At 49.2% G+C, this 20152-nt stretch overlaps 1 protein-coding gene across 1 annotated transcript in view; it reads right to left on the bottom strand.

Moving 5' to 3' along the window:
* LOC147701016 (phospholipase A2 inhibitor and Ly6/PLAUR domain-containing protein-like) overlaps nt 1-20152 on the bottom strand; it is a 773169-nt gene that overhangs the window by 332957 nt on the left and 420060 nt on the right. Inside the window, exon 6 of the mRNA XM_086929290.1 lies at nt 7053-7214. Coding sequence (XP_086785416.1) covers nt 7053-7214 — 162 coding nt within the window. The remainder of the gene's footprint in view (nt 1-7052; nt 7215-20152) is intronic.

Genomic DNA, 20152 nt, shown 5'->3' on the forward strand with positions numbered 1-20152 from the left:
ACAGTTCAATGTCACAGCGTTCAACTACGCTGATGACATACAACTAATTTTCAACATTGATTCCTCTGCTGATTCCATTTCTACTTTCCAAAACACCCTCTGCTTTATCAGCAATTGGATGAGCTCAAACCATCTGAAGCTCAACCCCGACAAGACCGAGCTGGTTCTTGTCGGGGGCTCTTCCAACCCTTGGGACTCCTCCTTCTGGCCGGTCAGCCTCGGCAGTCCACCCCGCCCTGCCAACTGTGCCAAAAGTCTGGGAGTCGTCATCAGCAGCGACCTCTCTATGACGCCCCAGATTAGCGCGGTAGTCTCCTCCAGCCATTTTCAATTAAGGAAAATCAGGAAAATCTCCCGGCTACTTACTTCCGAGGCCCTTACCCTGGCCTTGCTTGCGCTAGTAATATCGAGGCTCGACTACGCCAACGCGCTCTAAGTTGGCATCCCAGCCTACCAACTTAGGCGGCTTCAGCTGATCCAGAATCAGGCTGCCCGCCTGATTCACTCTCTCCCAAGAGATCAACACGTCCGCCCCCTCCTAAAAAGCCTTCATTGGCTCCCGGTAGCCGCCCGTTGCAAGTTCAAGCTGGGCTGCATCCTTTTCAAATCCCTTGCCGGTCAGGGCCCCCTCTTCATTTCCTCCCTCCTTCAACCCTATGTTCCCCCTCGCACTCTCAGGTCTTCCCAACTGGCCCTGTTATCCACTCCCAGATACAAGAGGAAGAAACACGGCGGGCTTAAGTTCTCCTTCCTGGCCCCCACTTTTTGGAATTCCCTCCCTCTGCCTCTCAGACTGTCCACTCCGTACCCCAAATTCAGATCTTCTCTTAAAACTTTTCTTTTTACTGAATCCTACCAATAAACGTCCTCTGTTGTTCCTTCATCTGCTCTCTTCATTATGGCGCCAAGAAACCTAATGGTGTAAGTTGCGCCTTATAAATTTGTTTAACATAACATAACATAACCTACCCCGGCTGGGAAAGATTGAGTCGCACAACATCACGGGGGTTTCAATATTTGTTCAAGGCGGACATGAATGCTATTTTTCCCAATGCATTTCGGCCACTCTCTCGGCCTTCTTCGGGGGATAAGAGTCTTCAGACATCGATTAGCTTCGCCCTCGGATGACCGGTGCTTGTTTAATCCTTTTTAATTACTTCCCTCTGGTGGGCGTTACAATAATCAGTTTGCAAGGCTTTCTGGTATCCGTAGGTTAGATGTCTTTTTGGTTCCGCCTTTGAAATGGTGCCGTGATTTCCCCATACGCCTCTTTAGTGCACGTTAGGGGTAGGTCTGGGTTTTGGGGTACAGGGGAATTTTAAGGGTTCAGGGGTAGGTTTGGGTTTTGGGGTACAGGGGTATTTTTAGAGTTCAGGGGTAGGTTTGGGTTTTGAGGTACAGGGGTATTTATAGGGTTCAGGGCTAGGTTTGGGTTTTGGGGTACAGGCGTATTTTTAGGGTTTAGGGATAGTTTTGGGTTTTGGGGTACAGGGTATATTGATAAGGTTAAGATGGGTTAGTGTTTAAGGGTGTTGGGGTATTTTAAGGAGTAAGGGTGGGTTATGGTTATGGGGTGCAGGGGTATTTAAAGGGAGCAGGGTGGGATTAGTTTTTAGGGTGTAAAGGGTAATAAAATAATATATATATATTTATATAAATACACATATATACAGACATATATTTGATGTTTTAATAATGTACTTTTACAATGTATATGACTTTACCACACATGCATTTGCGTTATAATGGCATGCTTGATAAAGTCATATGCGTTGTAAAGGTTTTAGAAATTATGTCTTTGTGGAGTAATAGTCCTGCGTTATAAAATATCATGCCTGGCCAATCAAATGAATTGAAATTGATATGAATTAACTTGTCATTAAGCTGAGATGTTTATAATATCAGTTTATTTGAATTGTACAGAAACTATGAGGCAATCCATTTAACAGGATCATTTTGTGTTTTATTTTTGACTAAATGAATGAATTTGAGTGGGTTTCGCCGTGGAAATAAGATAGACATGTGAAATTCTTACACCAAGGTGAAATATAATACAAGGTTATTTGAACTTTTATTTGATTTAGCACAAGACACTTTATTCACATTAAATTTCCCATATGTATTCTATGGCAATTGTTTATAAATACCTGCTCTTCCTCAAGTTTTATGCACTTTACCTGAACATTCAGTTGAATATGTGCAAATTGTCCCATTCCATTATGGCGGCTTAATTTCAATGTAAGGCACAACACTTTTGTAGTCCTTCTATTATGTTTATACTTCACATGTGAACTGTTGACTGCCGAATGCTTTATTAACACGATTGTGGACACTTTCCATTGAACGTGATCAAGGCTTCAGGGAAGCCGAAACATGTTGTTTTTTGGATTAAAAACCCTTGAAATTTGAGCTGCTGTGTGGAGTTTTCACTGAGAGCGTAATGAACTTTAAAATGTACGTATATATATATATATATATATATATATATATATATATATACACTCGACAGTCGTTCTTTTAATTTTTTGAATTAAAAAACACTTCTGAACTGAACTGTGGCCTGGATATCGTTCTTGTGTGAAAGGAAGAACGACTGTCGAGTGGATACGGGGGTGTGGCGATCCCGTCCCGGCCCGCCGCTGCTAGCGGCCATCAAAGCTTTTTCGCCGAACGCAAGGTGGATATATTTATATATATATATATATATATATATATATATATATATATATATCAAAGGGAGTTCTCTTCTTTTACGAAGTGACAGATGAGACGCACACGGTAATCAGCTTGCAGGCAGCAATTTATTGACAGCGTGAGGCACCTGACGCGTTTCGTTTAGGACTTTAAACTTTCTCAAAGGTAATGCCTCAGTCCATGCAGATTGGTTGTGGGTTCAGGTGATTTTGTTCACAGTATGCCCCGCCTCTGATGACACTGGAGGTTCGCTGGGCATTATGGTATCTGAAGTCCCCACTCGTGTATTTCATCTGTTTACACGTGCTGCAGGGAAAGGGTGTTAATCCACGGTGTAGCGGAGTGTCTTTTAGCATCTTGCAGTCAATCAATTGTTCCAGATTTGCCGGTCCCCTCCTTCGTGGTTGACTGGCATAGGCTTTGCTGCTTGTCTGCTAAAGTTAATTCACTCGCTGCGCAGAGGTCGATGGGGTCAGCACTGTAGTTCCTGGGACGTGATTTGCTCCGTTCCCAGGTCTGATTACCTCCCTGGTATGCTTCCCAGTCTTTTATGGGATTGCTATATACACATATATACAAACATATATTTGATGTTTTAATAATGTATTTTTACAATGTATATGACTTTACCACACATGCATTTGCGTTATAATGGCATGCTTGATAAAGTCATATGCGTTGTAAAAGTTTTAGAAATGATGTCTTCGTGGAGTAATAGGCCCGCGTTATAAAAATTGCGGAGTGATGGTATGCGGGATGTTGGTTTACGGAATATCATCACATGTTCCCGGGGGAGGGATAGTCCCTTTGTTGCTATTTCAGTGGAGGCGGGCCTTGTGTCCAGATGTGCGTGGCGCGAGGCCTGTGCGCAACAGAAGTGGAAAATCTCCAGTGTGTGCTTCAGGTGTCACCGGAAGTTAAGGTGAGATTACATTTCCTGCACAATGGCCCCTGTTTGCTCTCCTTCCGGCCCTTTGGAATAGCGACATGCCTGACCTCAATACAGTAAGCAGGTGCACGTCACTGGGAGCGCGGGCCAAGCACACCCGGAGCTGGAATGTACAGAACCTGGGAAGAAAAAACAATGAAATATTGGGCATAACGCTCGCTTTTTTTCCCATAATCCCGCGCCCCGCACATGCCCACGCCCCCAGCACATGCCCACAGCACACGATATGCGACATGGCATGAAGGGCGGAACGTACCACACGCCCCCAGCGTTTGTCACGCCCCCAGCAGAAGCCCACAGCACAACGCAGACATGCCCACAAGGGACTACTTTGCTGGCAGGGATCTTTTACCTTTTAAATGTATAGGGTGGGCGTCTACATAGCCTATGTCCTTCTGCTGCAACTGCCCTTTCCAACGCTGTATTGAGTGTTGTGATTGGTGCTGCGGTTCCTGGGATTACCCGCCTCAAAGGTTTGGGCTCTCACTTTATTATATTAGTATAGAAGATATAGAAGATATATATATATATATATATATATATATATATATATATATATATATATATATATATATATTCTCTTCACAAGTCGCCTCCAAATGAAAACACCACACCCAGCGAGTTTTAGTCCTTTTTAATCCAGGAGCTGCAGGAGATACCATCCCCCCTTCCACAGCAAAAAATGTAGCTGGCCAGACGCGTTTCGGGCAAACAAACGCCCTTTTTCACTGGCACTTGCAGGAAATGAGACACCTCACACGAACCAGCTGCGCAAAAATAAATGTTCCGCCCTTGTGGGCGGGTGCGCTATGTGCATTGTTGTTAACGTAGTCCCTGTGATAAATCATCCCATGAGGGCGCTGTCATTTTCCCCATAATAGTTGCAATGTCTTACCCCAGTGGGTTTTGCTGAAAGGAGAAGCAAGGCTGGCTTCCTGTAAATACTCCGTCCTGGAATCGGGCTCGTCGTCCCACATGCGCCTAAATGTTAGGTGTATGCAGGCCTGCCATAGATAAGCAGTGGGGCATATATATATATATATATATATATATATATATATATATATATATATATATATATATATATATATATATATATATATATATATATATATATTCCAAATGAAGCTGCTCGCAGAGCGAAGACACCGCAAACAAAGATAATTTTCAACCCTTCTTTATTCGGCAGGCAAACAGTCTGGTGCAACGTTCCCATCAGCAAAGTCTTACGCCAAATATCACCATAGGCGTTTCGGGAGGTGTTCCCTTCTTCATTGGTTTTGGCATCTCAGGGGAAAGGCAGACAGCGCGCTTGTTATAGTTAGGAAAACTTTATTTATTCTTTCCATACAAACCATACTTAAACTACACATACATACGAAATTCTAAAGTTATAGTCATAACGTTAATTTACACACCACCTTCACATCACTATAAGCCACCCACAGGGCCTGATTCACAAAGGGCCTCTGCACTCATGAGGGAGTCTCTGCACTCAGAGCAAAATCTCATTGAAGATTGAGATTCCGCCTCACATCTGGAGCCATCCCTAAAAATGCAGGGTCTCCGCCATGAGTGTGGAGGCGCTTTGTGAATCAGGCTCACAGTGTTACTTCTAACTTACATTTTAACTTAAAACACCACCTTCAAATTACTGTAAGTCACGCAGCTTCGTACTCACCTCACTCGTCATTCTACATTAACTATAACTCACGACTCAGCCATACACTGTGCTCTGAAAATCATCTCAATTGAGAAATCATAAGTGTTCTAATTTCAGATGGGATACGTAATGTCATGTGCAAGGGAATACCCAGGGCATTGAGAAGTCATGAGCTACAGTTAATTTAGCATGACGAGTGAGATGAGAACTCTGTGTACAAAGCTACGCGACTTACAGTCATTTGAATGTGGTATGTTAAGTTACAATGTAAGGTATAAGTAACAATGTGTACGTGGGTGGGTGGCTTATAGTAATGTAAAGGTGGTGTGCAAATTGTAAATTAGGTATAACTATAACTTTAGAATTTCTAATGTTTGAATAGTTTAAGTATGGTTTGCATGGAAAGAATAAAGTTTTCCTACTCCAGCGCATTGTTGGAGCCGGCCCTGGGGGGTACCGGTCCCCAGGGCCCTCCTCCTTTCTTTGAATTTGCACCGGAGAGGAGGTGGTCCCTGGGTCGGAGGGGTTGGACCTCGTGGTCACCTGCATTTTTTACAATAATGCAGGGGGTGCGGAGAGGGAGTGAAGGGAGTGAAGGCCCTCCTGCATTAATTTAGGTGGCCCCCGGGGTGGCCCCCGGGGCTGCAGGGATCCGCTCTGCCTCCTGCACTTATTTGTATCAAAGCCCTGGGCAGGTGGTGGCCCACCGGTGCTCCAGGGGGGTCCGTGCAGGCCCCCACATTTAAAATAGACCCCCCCCAGGAGGTGGTAGCCCCCGGGGCTGAGGGGGGTTCGTGCAGCCCCCTTGCACTTATTTTCATTAAAGCCCCTTGGAGTTGGTGGTCCCCAGGGCATAATAAGCCCCAGGAGGCTGGCCCATGCACTCTCCCGCAATTAAAAATGGCTCCAGGGGCCAACAATACACAAAGGGGGGTAGTACGCACTTAGATTTTTTAAAATGCGGGTCCCGCTAAAATTGTACAAACATTTTTTGCCCTGGTCTCAAGAGGCCTTGGGGGTGGTGGGGGGTGGTGGTGTTTCTATCCTGCCCCATTTTATTTTTTTTAAACATATTTCGTGGGACTCGGTTAAAATGAGTTTTTAAGATGGCTGCCAACACTTCCTGGTTGAAATGTTGGCAGCCAACCAAATTTTAGTAGGATCTCAGTAGGCTGTTGGGCTCCCAGATATCCTTTTTGAAAAAATGTAAATATCACTGAAACTACTGAAAGGATTTAGACTAAATCGCAAAAAGCACGATTTCAGGACCAATATTTAGCTTTCTGCCAAATTTTGAGTAATTCCGTTCAGCTGTTTGGGCTGTAGTTTTGTTAAAAAAATGACAAATCCCCACAGAGATAACATGGGGAAAATGCGTTTAGGGCTCCCCCTTTTTCTCGGCCTCCGCTTATGAATCACCCCAATACTTTCAAAACATCAGCTGAATGAAAAAGGTTTACATTTTTGAAACTGTTGTGAAGATTCGTCAAGCTGTGCCTAAGTTTTTGGCAAAACAAAATATGCTTTTCCTATGGAAACTTTGGTCCTAACAATGACTACCTACTGGCGATCGCCATTGATTTATATATGATCTATTTGAATAGTTCTGCATATTATGAATAATTACATTCAATTTTATGGTTTCACATACCTTATCTGTTTTACAAAATAATTGATGCAGGATCTACAAGAAGGATCTAATACACATTAACATATATTATACGTAGTATAAAGACTTATACGTACAAATGGGTGTGACTGGGTCACAGTTGTGGGTATTGCAGCAGGTAGAATTACTTCGTACGCGATAACTTGGAGCAGTCACACTTTCAAGTTTAAGGCAGTGCTTCTTGTATGAGCCACATGACCTTGTAAATTCTTTAGTCAGTTTTCGTTCGATGCCTTTACCTGTATAGAAAGGAGAATCTCAAACGGTTAACTGATATTGTTCTCAATCTGAGACTCTGTGGAGAAACATCATTGAGTCACCTTGGTGTGTCTCTTTGGATTCATGTTCAGAGACACATTGGACAACACATTTGTAAAATTTTACGATTTATCAATACATCAAATGTTCTTGTGGGGAGCATCATTGCTCTGAGGAAACAGAGTTAATTCATCAATCAAATCAATGTGTGTTTGACCTAAATTTGATACAATCAATGTTTTATAGCAAAATTAAAAAACTAAATACAGATAAAAACATATAATAACAGGAGCAGTGGCCTGTATGGCCGTGGTGGCAGTTGTCCTCCATGAGCTCCTGGCTCTCAGGCTGAGACTCCAATACCATGCTTGCGGATCTATGACGTTACAACGCAGGCTATTACAACGCCTGCTGTTAGAACGCGTTTTTTACATCGCATACCATTACAACGCATAGTGCTTTTAGGCGCTGGATAGTGAATTATTTAATTTACTATTCCAACTCCAGTCCCCGTGGATAGTAGGGAAGGTGTTGGATAGTAAATTAAATATATTCCCTATCCTAGAGCGCCCCCCAGCGCAATGCGTTGTAATGGTTTGCGTTGTAATGGTTGCGATGTAATGGTAGTGCGTTGTAATGCTTGCGTTGTAAGTGATGTTTACCCATGCTTGCTGCTAGCACACTTCCTAGCTTCCTGTAACGAAGGGGAGATGGAAGAGTGCCGGGAGTATCTCTGCTGGGCTCGGGCCCGCAGAGGAGCTGCAGTCCCTCTTCGATAAAAGCCAAGTGTTTAAGGTTGGAATTGCTGTTGAAATTGCGGCCTAGACAGGTATTGCGTCTTCCTCTGCCTCGAAAGGGCTGACATCTCCGCTGTTGTAAATTGCCAAGGGATTTGGCTGCGTCATTGTCGGACTTGATGGACTGTAACACATGGTTGATGTGCTTTGCCAGAAACATTCCATATCGAATGGCATGTCTAACACCTGCCCGCATAGGAGCGGCAGTCAGTCTTCGATCAAACCAGGTGTTTATCAGGTGGCTGCAGCCAAAATGGCTGCATCTAGAAGCTCAGCTGCTGACGAGTGTGGGTCACAGGACTGCGGCAGACTCCTCTTGCAGGCCCCTCCAAGAGATTTGATCGCCGTGCCCCCACCTGGGGCCAAGAGGACCAAACACAGCACCTGAGAATTTGTGGAGGAGTGGTTGAGACGATCCTGGCCGCGACGTACATCGGCAGCAAGCTAGAGTCGCGCTGTGGTGAGTGTGGCCTGAGCATTTTCCCCCCGCCTTGGGAAGAAGATGTTGCGCTGGTTCCCCGTCTGGGCTCCTTTCAATCTCCTGGCCTTGAGGTGGGCGTGTGTCATGCAGTGACCTCATTGGGCAGTGGGGACCCCAAGGTGGTGCAACTGGGGCACGTTCCCGGCACCCGTGCTTGCCAATGGGAGCATGGAGTACCAAGGGCATCAGAGGACCTTTGTGGCGCATGGGGACTACTGCCCAGAGAGTATTTAGGCTAGCTGTGGAGGTGTATCTGACCCTCACCACTACTGAGGCTTGTATGCCTGTGCGCTAGCAGACTGCCCAGCTTTAAGAACCGCAGCAACTACAACCTTTAAGGGCACACCAGTGACACAAGAGGAGAAACCAGGGGGCTTTACCATGCAGCATGGTGGGCACAAACAAGAATAGACACATTTGCTGCCCTGTCACCCACTGCCACAAAATCTATCAGAGATGACGGCGCTTCTGTATTAAGTCCTGGGCCTCTTGACACTTCAGAGTTCTTACAAGCCAAACAGGTCTCCAAGACTGTGCTGGAAACCAAGACAGGTGAGGTCGAGGTAGATCTGGCACTCCTAAGCAGGATCTGCGCTATGTCGTTGGAAGGGTTATGTGCAGAGTGACGCATCTCAGATCTGGAGGACTCGGAATCCGCCATTAAGGCAGAAGTGGCCTGCCTGACTACGGAATCCCACACCTTGGAATATTACACACAAGTTGCTGAAGATCGGGCATGAAGCAACAACCTGCTGCTGTTCCCTCGAGTTGGCAGGCGTGGCAAGCAAAAAAACAATGATCTGTGATTGAAGATGAATGTTTGATTTGTTCAGCATTCCGTTCTTCATCTGTTCTTTTTTACATTTGTCACCCAGAGTGGGAAGGGTGTGACCAGATGTGGGTCCAGTGTTCACTATGCCACTGGTTTCAAGCTAGCCTGGCTCATGAGGGATGAGACCCCGAAACTGGTCCCAGGACGCTTGTTTCCAGTCCAGGGAGGACCTTGCCTGGTAGTTCGGGCTAGATGGTTCTCATGGAGAGCCGGGTCGAGACTGATTTGTATATGTCTGGATCCAACCTGGAATTGTGTGGCGAGCAAAGAAATTATGGTTTAAACCCCGATCTGTGACTGGGGTGAATGTTTGCATTGTTCAGCATTCCATCCAACATCTGTTCTCTTTGCATTTGGTCATTATAATCATGTCAACAGCTTGAACGATCGCATTAGGTGTGGCACAATACTGGGGTTTGTGGCACAACACATAGGTTGGAGGTTTTACTGTTAAGGGAGATGTATTTTTGGTACACCAACTGCCCCTTCCTGGAAGTACACCCTTGAGAATAAGGTTGGAATCGCTGTTGAAATTACGGCCTGGACAGGTATTGGACTCTTCCTCTGCCTCGAAAGGGATGAAATCTCTGCTGTTGAAAATTGCCAAGGGATTTGGCTGTGTCAGTGTCTGACTTGATGGACTGTAACACATGGCCGATGTGCTTCTCAAAAAGACATTCCATATCAAATGGCATGTCCAACACCTTAGTCTGCACTTCTGAGCAGAAAGTAGTGGCTTTAAGCCATCCCTGGTGGCGCAATACCGCCACTCCAAACATCTGTCTGAAGGTGGTGGAAGAGATGGCCATGGCAATATCAATAAGCTAGGAAGAGGCATTTTCTCCTTCAGATAGAATGTCTCTCTCCTCTTTTTACTTTTCCTCTGGGTGATACTCCAACAGAGACGAGATGTCCGACCACATCTGTCAGTTGTGTCTCCCTAGGATGTCCTTGGCATATCTACAGTGGAGATAGCTTGAATGGAGCGCTGGGTGCCTGGTTTAAAGTCACAGAGGAAACACTGTGCCTGTTTGGCCGACATAGGGAGGTTGAAGCGCTTGGAGCCCCATTCTAAAAGATCATGGAAGCCACCAATATCCACAGGCAGCGAATCAGCTACTTGCAATATAGGAGATGATAGCATTGGGCAACATAATTATCCTATTCATCTGGAGCATCGAGAACTGTGTGGAGCTCACACTCCTCCATTTGCTGGTCATCCTTGTCCTGTGGATCAACTAGGATGGAAAGAACCACAGGTACTACTTTCTCCTTAAGGCATTTCGGGGTACTTTGAGGAGCAGTACTGCTAATAGGGACCTCCTGTGGAGGCAGAGGCCGTGGAGCAGAGTTTGCATCTGGAAAGCGTCTTTAATAGTCATTAATCATGAAACGCAAATCTGTAACTAATCATACAGGGATATTGACAGAGGGTTTCTGGAGGTGTTGGTGCTCGTCTTCTTACTCCCCATCAGGATAATGCTCCTAAAAGGAGGTCTGCTGTTGAGTGAAGAAAGAACCGCTATCCATGAAGGAGTAGTCACCCTGACGTAAGTGCATCGATTGTCATTCATTTCATCTTCCTCATCAGATCGCTGGCATTTAATCTTCAACTGGGAAGGACTGTAGGCAGGGCCATATAAGCCTTCATCCTTGGAGTCCTGGAAATCCAGAAGGTGAGTTGTGTGCAGTGGTGAAACCTTAGAATAGTCCTGAAATGCTGGCTTTAATGGTAGAATTTATTTTGCTTCTGTCGACGGGCTGTTGACGCCGATTACATAGCTGACAGCAACTACAGGGACGTGGTGTGAGGAGTCTTCATCCTACAGAGAGCAACGCACCCCATCACATTAGGTGGGATAGGTTGCCATCTGTTCAAGTCTGCCTTTACCTTACGGAGAAGCGGCGTCAAGCTAAGGTTCCAGATCAAATCAGGGTAGAGTGCCACTTGGATACCAAATATTAAAAGTTCAGCTTCCTTAATGGTACAGTATGTTGCCAGGCAACACAGTTGCGAGTAGGATGGAGAGGAACCAAGTTTAACTTTGTATAGTTCATATGTAGTTTGGTTGCTTGAATTGGAGTAGAGCAGTTTGACATAATTGCAGAAGCGTAGCACAGCCCTGGTTTTTGAAGAACATGTGCCTGGTAGGTCCAGTCCACGGTATCAAAGGCCTTCTCAAAGTCTATCAATAACAAGGCCAGAGAGGGGGCTAAAAGGTGTTGGTGTGCCGATGCAACACAAAGGCATCTAAGACAGGGCCTCTTACTCCTATCTGGAATAAAGCCACATTGATCCAGATGCATAAGGGTACCAAGCAAGGTTCTAAGACATGTGGCCAGAACAGTGACAACAATCTTTTTCTCACTATTAATAAGCGAGATAGGCCACATAGTCGTTAGCTGAGGGACTTGACTTAGGAATGACTAATATGGTGGCCATATCTAATTCCTGCTGAAGAGTGGATGTTCCACTTTTTATCAAGTCAATAACTTATTGCCCCAGTCAGCCTTCTTAGACCCCCCAATATCTAATTTTGGACATTGGTTCCTTTTTAAATAGCTTGATTAAGGAAAGCAAATTGTCTAAGTCCATTCCAAGGTACCCCGCAGGCAAAGCAGCCGTCCCCTGACGGGGGTACAATTGAGGTTTTCAGACCGAACCCCACATTTTGGTCACTTCCATTAACAAATGTATTTCAAACTCTATTAAAGGATAAACCACTTAATTTCTGGAGGTAGTCTACAATTGTACAGATCTTTAAAAATGGGGTTGGAAATCTCCTGGCCTGTTATCGTCCTATTTATCTCCTTGACTTGTCTGTAAAAATCTTAGGGAGGGTAATTCTTCATTAGCTGGAAGACTGGGTTAAAGCAAATATTTTTTTCCTTGGTGTGCAATATGGTTCCCGCCAAGGTTTGGGCACAGTTAAACAATCCCTGAATTTAATTTTGTTAATGGGGAAGTATGTTGAAGGCACAAGAGGTTCTTCACATATTGCATTTATGGACCTCGTCTGCGCTTTTGACATGGTGGAGAGGGGGGCTTGATGGAGGTGGTGGGTACTGAGAACTCTCTGACAGACCTCCTTGAATGTTTGTATTGGGGCACAACCTCCCAAGTCCCCTATGGACAGGATGAAGAAGTTACCCAATTCATCAGGTCGAATCAAGGGGTTAGGCAGAATGTATCTTAGACCCCTTTATTTTCCTTTTGTAATCAACACTCTTGACTCAGAGCTCGTTAAAATATGGAAGACTTTGCCAAAGTTCTGTCCCCGTCCTTTATGCGAATGATGGGCCAGGGACAGACTGATTTGCATATAGCCAGGTTCTGAGCTGGGATGGGGCAGTGAGATAAATAACGGTGATGGATCAAGCCCTGATCTTTGGACTGGGTAAGAGTGGTCTGTTTAACTCAGACACTCTGTTCATCACCACCCCCTTTTCTAAATCGTTTTTGGCCACTATAGGTGTGGCAGGGTATACTCAGACATGAGTCCCTTTCTCACTGCTCCATCAGGATTCAAGCAAGCCGGGCCGAAGAAGGCTGAAATGCCAGAAACCGGTCCCCGGTAGCTTGTCTCCTTTCTGGTGAAGAATTGGCTTGGTAGTTTAGTCTGCCCTGTTCCCATGATGCACTGGGCCAGGGACAGACTGATTTGCATATAGCCAGGTTCTGAGCTGGGATGGGGCAGTGAGATAAATAACGGTGATGGATCAAGCCCTGATCTTTGGACTGGGTAAGAGTGGTCTGTTTAACTCAGACACTCTGTTCATCACCACCCCCTTTTCTAAAGCGTTTTCATTGCAAGCACCGCAAACAGCCTTCAGATTTTACTTGGCTATTTCAATGATTTCATGAGCAATTTAAATTTAAAGGTGGATCATCTGAAATTTTAGATAATGACCAGTGGCCCCCGAAAATACACACTCGCCGAAGGACTCAGTAGGTGGGCCTGCCATAGCGAAGGTTCCAAATTTTTACTATTAAGGTCGTCTTTCTGATGCTACCTTAAAATGAGAAAATGCCACTTATCAAAAGAGGTCAAAAATTCACAGGGGAATGTGAGGCAATCTTTAACTTTGCGAAGAAACTAGGTCATAAGACCATTAAAGAAATTATTCTACTATATAAAAGGAAATGCCTCTCTGTTAGGACACCTGGGGCAGGAGTTTGGGGGACATTTTAACCCAGGGAACCTGTAATGTTTAAAAAAAACATTTTTATGTAGGTTGTTAGCAATTCCCAACTGTACTGCAAATTACATTGCTCACTCAGAACTAGAGCTTTCTTACTTGGAAGATACTGGAAATATTGCACCTTTATTCCTTTGGTTAAAAATATGATGCTCTCCCGAGAGCACATTTTTTTCATCTGGTTCCGGAGAACTGTCACACAAGATGACATGGTCTCGATTCTCTGGCTAGTCTATGGCATGCAAGCCTTTTTTAGATTTGGCACAGCAATTTTTTTTGACCTACCTGATAGAATTGATAATAATTTAAAGGCAGAGGTGAAGGCCCTATTTTTCAACTTCCGAAACAATATTACACCTGTCAGAGCGTTAACCTCGGACATTGTTCCACGGTATGCAGCGATCTCGACCACAGAAGGGATGGAATCATATCTAAAGTAGGTAGACAACACTGAATATAGATTTCTTTCTCAGCTGTTTTAGAATCAAACTATTTTATTTAGCAGACATATAGCAGTGAACACAGCTAGGCTGCCTACATCCACTGGCCGGCATAGCGTAGTTAAATAGCACAAAAACACAGCCATAGGGTCTACAACCTGGAGGGCGACCCGGCGAGGTGGGCTAACAGCCAGGCGTTGCAACCATGTAGGGAGTCGATGCTGCTTTTTATCAGAACCAGAGAAAAGAAAAACAGTCCAAAGGAAACCAAGCCCTCCCACCCCACTCAACACCCAACCGACCCTGACCCCCCTCCCAGTCACCCCCCCACCCTCTCCGCATCAGCATAGTTCAGGTAGCCAACAAAGTTCTAGTGTCCAGGGACCCCACCACCCTCTGTAAGCAAGCCAGGGACACTCATTCCATTGCCCCCGGTGGGTCCAATGGAATGAGTTGCAATATCTGGAGGAATTTGGGGCATGTAACCTCTCGCAAGTCCCGAAACAGCAGGTGTATGAAGGGTGCCCAAAGCTTAGCATACGTGTCCCCCTTACCCGCCACACACAGGGAAAGCCGCTCCATGCCCAGTATCAACCAAAGGCGCCTAATCCAATCCCTTGGATCAGGGGCGTCTGGCGAGTGCCACCGCGAGAGAAGCACCAGGCGCGCCGCCAGAAGAGCCAGAGCAATCTGTCTACCCCGTGGGGAGCGCAAGGGAAACGCCTTAGGGTGAGGCAGGCCCAGCAACACATGTTCCGGCGCCCTGGGGAAGGTGATACCAAAAGCATTATCTATATCATCTAGAACTTCCCGCCAGTAACGCACCAATTTGGGACAGTGCCAGAGCAGATGGGATAGAGTGCCTGTCGCGCCGCAGCCCCTCCAGCAAGGACTCGAGCACTTGGGGTCCCACCCATGAAGCCTCGCCGGTGTGTGGTACCAGTAAGTAACAATTTTAAAGGCCGCTTCAGCTTCCGCCACATTGGCTGCAGTGTGGCGCGCGCGGTAGTATATCTTGCCCCATTCCTTACTCGTCAGGGGGCGGCCCAACTCCGTCTCCCATCTAACTTGCACCCTGGAGCGCTGCGGGTGTTGGCGTTTCATAATGAAGGCATAGAGTTCGGAGATAAGTCTGCGATCATGCTTCTTGAAGGCTACCCAGCGCTCCAAGGGCGTCATCGGACGGGACATGTCAGCTATATTGTCAGGAAGCATCACCCAATGAGCGACCTGCGAGTAGTGGAAGGCGTCGGCAGCGGTTAGCTCAAAGTACTCCCGGCGAAGAGTGGAAAACGGTATCAACCCCTCCGGTTGGAAGAGGTGACCCACCCTCTTACAGCCCAGCTTCCTCCAGCGCTGGAAAACCGGTGACGCGCATCCCGGGGGGAAGTCCGGATTGTCAACTATAGGCGTCAGTGGAGATGGGAAAGTGGTCCAGCCGCGCCTGTACGCTAGACGGTCCCACACCGCCAGCGTCGTCGAGGTCACTGGGGAAGAATAAAGGCCCCAGGACCTGTGTTTGCACGGGAGCCAGAGCTCGCGCCAGATGTTACGCCCTGCCACCGTCTGATCCATGAAGAGCCAGTGCTTGCTGGACATGGGTCTGTTCCATTCCAGAATGAAGCGCAGGCACGCGGCCTGGTAATACGCCTCCACGCACGGGAAATTAAGTCCGCCTTCATCACGCGGCGCCATAAGTCGGTCGATAGCGATGCGGGGGCGCTTGTGGTTCCAAAAAAACGTGGTCAGCAACCGCTGGAGCTTTCGCAAGGACCCCGGGGGGGACGCAAAGGTAACATCTGGAAGAGATAAAGGATGCGAGGGAGGATCGTCATCTTTATCGCAGCAAGGCGGCCAAACCAGGCCAGCTGCAGCCGGGACCAGTCCGAGACAGATTTAGCTGTCTGGTCAAGGAGGAGCCTGTAGTTGAGAGCAACTGTTTGAGTGAGCGTGGCCGCCAACTGGATCCCCAGGTACGGGATGGCCGTCTGGACCCATTGGAACGCGAAGTCAGCTCTGAGGTCTCGGACCTCCTCCTCCGGCACCGAGAGATTCAGGATTTGGGACTTCGGGAAGTTGACCTTGAAGCCGGCCACCAATCCGAATTCCTCCAGCTCCCGGGAGAGATGTCTCATAGAGGAGCATGGACGTGTGAGGGACAGAATGACATCGTCCACGTAGAGGCTCACCTTATGCTCCTCCGCCCCAAAGCGTACCCCCTGCACGTCTGCGTTGTCCCGGAGGCGCTGCGCGAAAGGCTCCATAGAGAGCGCAAATAACAGGGGTGAGAGAGGGCACCCCTGTCTAGTCCCCCGTGTGATCGGAAAATATGCAGACCTGCAACCGTTCACTCGGACAGTGGCCCGAGGGGAGGCGTAGAGGCAACGGACCCAGCTGACAAACGGGTCTCCCAGACCGAACTTACGTAAGACCGCAAACATATACGACCAATCGACCCGGTCGAATGCCTTCTCGGCATCGATGGAAAGGAAGCACGCCTGCGTACGCGACCGGTGAACTAAGTCCATCAGGTGCATGAGCCGCTTGGTGTTCTCGCCACCCTGGCGCGTCGGCACGAAGCCCACCTGGTCAGGTTCAATGATACCGTCCATAAACGGGCTGAGGCGGGCGGCCAGGATGCCAGAAAACAACTTCATATCAATGTTTAGAAGTGAGATGGGGCGGTACGAGCCAAATTCCTGGGCGTCCTTGCCTGCCTTATGAATAACAGTGACCACAGCCTCGGCCATGGACGGCGTCACGTTCCCCGAGTCCCGAAAAGAGTTAAAGAGACGCGTCAGGAAGGGGGCCAGGGCACCACAGAACTTCTTGTAGAAGGTGGCTGTGAAGCCGTCAGGGCCCGGTGATTTAGCCACCTTTAGGCGCGCAATCGCCGAGATGACCTCCTCGACGCGTATCTCTGCGTCGAGAGACGCTACCGAACTCTGGGAAAAGGGAGTAATGGCACAGGACTCCAGGTATGCTTGGACGCCCCTCCGGCTCCGGGGGGTCAGAGGAATAAAGTGCACGATAAAAACGCTGGATGTGCGCGTCAGCCACCTGGACCACCCCGTGTTCGTCCCTGACGGCCGAGACCATTGTCTGTTGCGTTTGGGCCCTCAGACGGTGCGCTAGCATCTTGCCCCCTTTATCGCCACTAAGATAAAATTTGTGGCGCAGGCGCAAGAGCGCGTATTCCGCCCTATCAAGGTCCAGGTGTTTCAGCATGCGCCTCTTCGTCTCCAGCTCCCTCCAGACCCTCTGCGCCCCAGTCCGTTTGTGTATCGCTTCCAGCCCGCGAACGTCACGCTCGAGTTCCTCGCGTTTCTCCTTGCGCACCTTCGCCAAAGAAGCCGAGATCGCGATACATTCGCCCCGTACAACCAGCTTAAGGGCCTCCCACACCGAGCTAAGAGACATACCGTCGGTATCGTTGGCGGCAAAGTATTGCTTGATTGTATCCTGCAAGCGGTCTACAACAGAGGCAGAGTTAAGCAAGGAGTCGCGCAAGCGCCAGCCCCCGCGCGCCTGCCTCCGGACCCTCCCGACAGCACAACCGAAATAAGCACATGGTCAGAGAGGGAGCGCAGCGCAATCTCCGCAGAGGAAAGGTGGGGAAGCAGGGAAGTGGAAGCGAGGAAGTGATCAAGGCACGCGTAGGACTTGTGCGCTGCAGAGTAATAGGTAAAATCGCGCTCTACAGGGTGCAAATGGCGCCACACATCATGGAGTCCCCCCTTCTGTAGCCAAAGCAGACCCCCCTTAGAAATAGCGCCAGGCGAGTGGGAGCGCGCCTCGGACCTGTCAAGTGCCGGATCCATTACCATGTTCAGATCACCTCCCACCAGGACCCATGGATCAGGAGAGGCCAACACATCCGCAAGCGCTGAGGTCAAAAAGGGTTCTTGCTGCACATTGGGGGCATAGAGGGAGCCTACCGTGAAGTGGGAATCCCCCCATTGAACCCTAACCGCCAAAAAACGCCCCTTGATGTCAACCACCTGGGACAGCACCTTACAATGCGCCTTCGCGCTAATCAGTATCGCCACCCCCTGCCTCTTCGTGCCACAGGAGGACCATAGCTGAATGGGGAAGCGCCTGTCCTTCATCCGTCTCGTGTCTTTGGCGAGGAGATGTGTCTCCTGTAGGAGACAGATGTCGCTATCCGACCCCTCCAGTAGGGACAGGATCACCGCTCGCTTGACAGGGCTGTTGAGACCATGAACATTTAAGCTAACAACCTTCAAATCCTTCCCCATCTAGAGGGCAAGATAAGTACCCCGCTAAGGGAAACCAGCGGCTGATGCGGAGCACCCCCTCTACCCCCCCCGTCCCCCAACTACCCCCTAACCCCACCCTGGCCCAACCCCCCCAAAACCAACCCCCCAACAACAACAAGATTCTGACAAGGCCCCCCCATGAAAGGAACATCAAAGGGGAACAAAAGTCCGTCAGTGGAGTCCCAAGGGCTAGGGGCATGGACTTACTCCCACCAGCCACCCAGATCCTGATACAGGACAATATACACGGGGAACGTGTCAGTACATTACCCATCAGTGTCCAGTGGACGGGGCCCCCCACCGCCTGCCAAAACTTGCAGAGGGAAAACGTTCAGTCGTCCCGCTCAGGACCCTCCGGGCGTCACGGTAACCTTCGCCACTGAAGCCACTGCTGCATCTCGTTCCTGCAAGCTGACGGACAGGTCTGGGCCCGAGGGTTTAGATGGTTTGCCCACGGTGTGCCATTCCTCGGAGCGACGACAAGACCTCGAAGAGGGCGATGAGGGCTCAGCGGCAGGGTCAGCGCTCTCCATTCCCAACAGCTCGCGGGCGACCTCCACAGAGCGCACCGGGACCAGCTTCCCCTTCCACCGAAAGACCAGCCGGAAGGGGTGCCCCCAAGAGTAGGGGACACCCTGCTCCTTCAGGAAAGCCGTGACTGGCCGGAAGCCCTGCCGCTTGGCCAAGGTGGAGGCTGCCAAGTCCTGGTAGAGCACAGGGCGATGCTCACGGAACAAGAGGGGAGTATGCTCACGGGCTCTTTTCAAGATCCTTTCTTTGAGCTGAAAGTCATGTACGCACACCAAGATGTCGGGGGGTGCGTTGGCTCCTCGTGGCAGGCCGACCCTGTGGACCCTGTCCAATTGAATCTCGCCGAGATCTTCGTCCTGCAGGACGTGGCGAAACAGGCCGTCAACATACTCGCGCAGGTCCGACCCCTCGCCTTTCCAAGGGACCGCGCGAATACGGATGTTATTGCACCTGGATCTGTTCTCTAAATCCTCAGCATGCGTCTGCAGGTCGAGGTTTTGCTCAGTAAGGCGGAGTACATCCTGCTGGAGCCTGTGGATGTCCCCGGCCGTCTCCAAGTCGTGCTCCTCGAGGGTCGCCACCCTCTCCCCGATGGCGTTGACGTCTCTGCGGACCTCCCGGAGGTCCGAGGCTAGTTGCGCCCGGAACTCCTGTATGTCCTCTTTAATGGCTGCAAAAAGTTCACGCATGAAGGCCTTGGTGGCCGGCGCCTCACTCTCCTCCGGCGCTGCCGCCTTGTCTGCCGCCACAGACGCCCGCAATGGTGAGCCCCTCTGCGTGCCCTCCTAAAGGGCCTTCTCCTTCTCCTTGTCCTTCTTAGTCCTGTTGGCTGTCATGGCGGCGGCGTCTCCCCCAGACACCAAAGCGCGCCTCTTCTCGGCAGCTGAGCGGGCCGAAGGGGCCGCAGTCGCAGGGTACCCGGTGCTCCCCGTCACAGGGCTAGTGCCCGGGGTATGAATCGCTAGCTTCGCTACTCCAGGCAAGGGCTAACCACCAGAAGGCTCCGGCTAGGTGCACCCCGGCAGCCACTCCGCAAGCTGAAGGTGCAGGGGGAGGGGGTGTCGTCCGCTCTCGCCCGGCCTCCTGTCCCCACACGCTGCTTTCGCGCCCCTACCACCGCCGACCCAGGCGGGAGGGGGGAGGGGATGAAAGATGGCACAGCGCGGGCCTCTTCACAGGGCAACACCGGCCAGGGCGTGGGCTCACAAGGGCTCTGTCAGCTCGATCTCCGTCGCACCAGGTCTCAGTGTGGTGATGGCTCCGTCCACCAGCGTGAGCGCGAAGCCGGGGGCCTCCAGGGGCGAGGCGGCGCAACAGCAATGGCGCCCGGCGTGAAACACCGCCAGAGTAGGCCTCCG

This window comes from Lissotriton vulgaris, chromosome 7 (assembly GCF_964263255.1).
Source record: "Lissotriton vulgaris chromosome 7, aLisVul1.2, whole genome shotgun sequence".
Lineage (NCBI taxonomy): Eukaryota > Metazoa > Chordata > Amphibia > Caudata > Salamandridae > Lissotriton > Lissotriton vulgaris.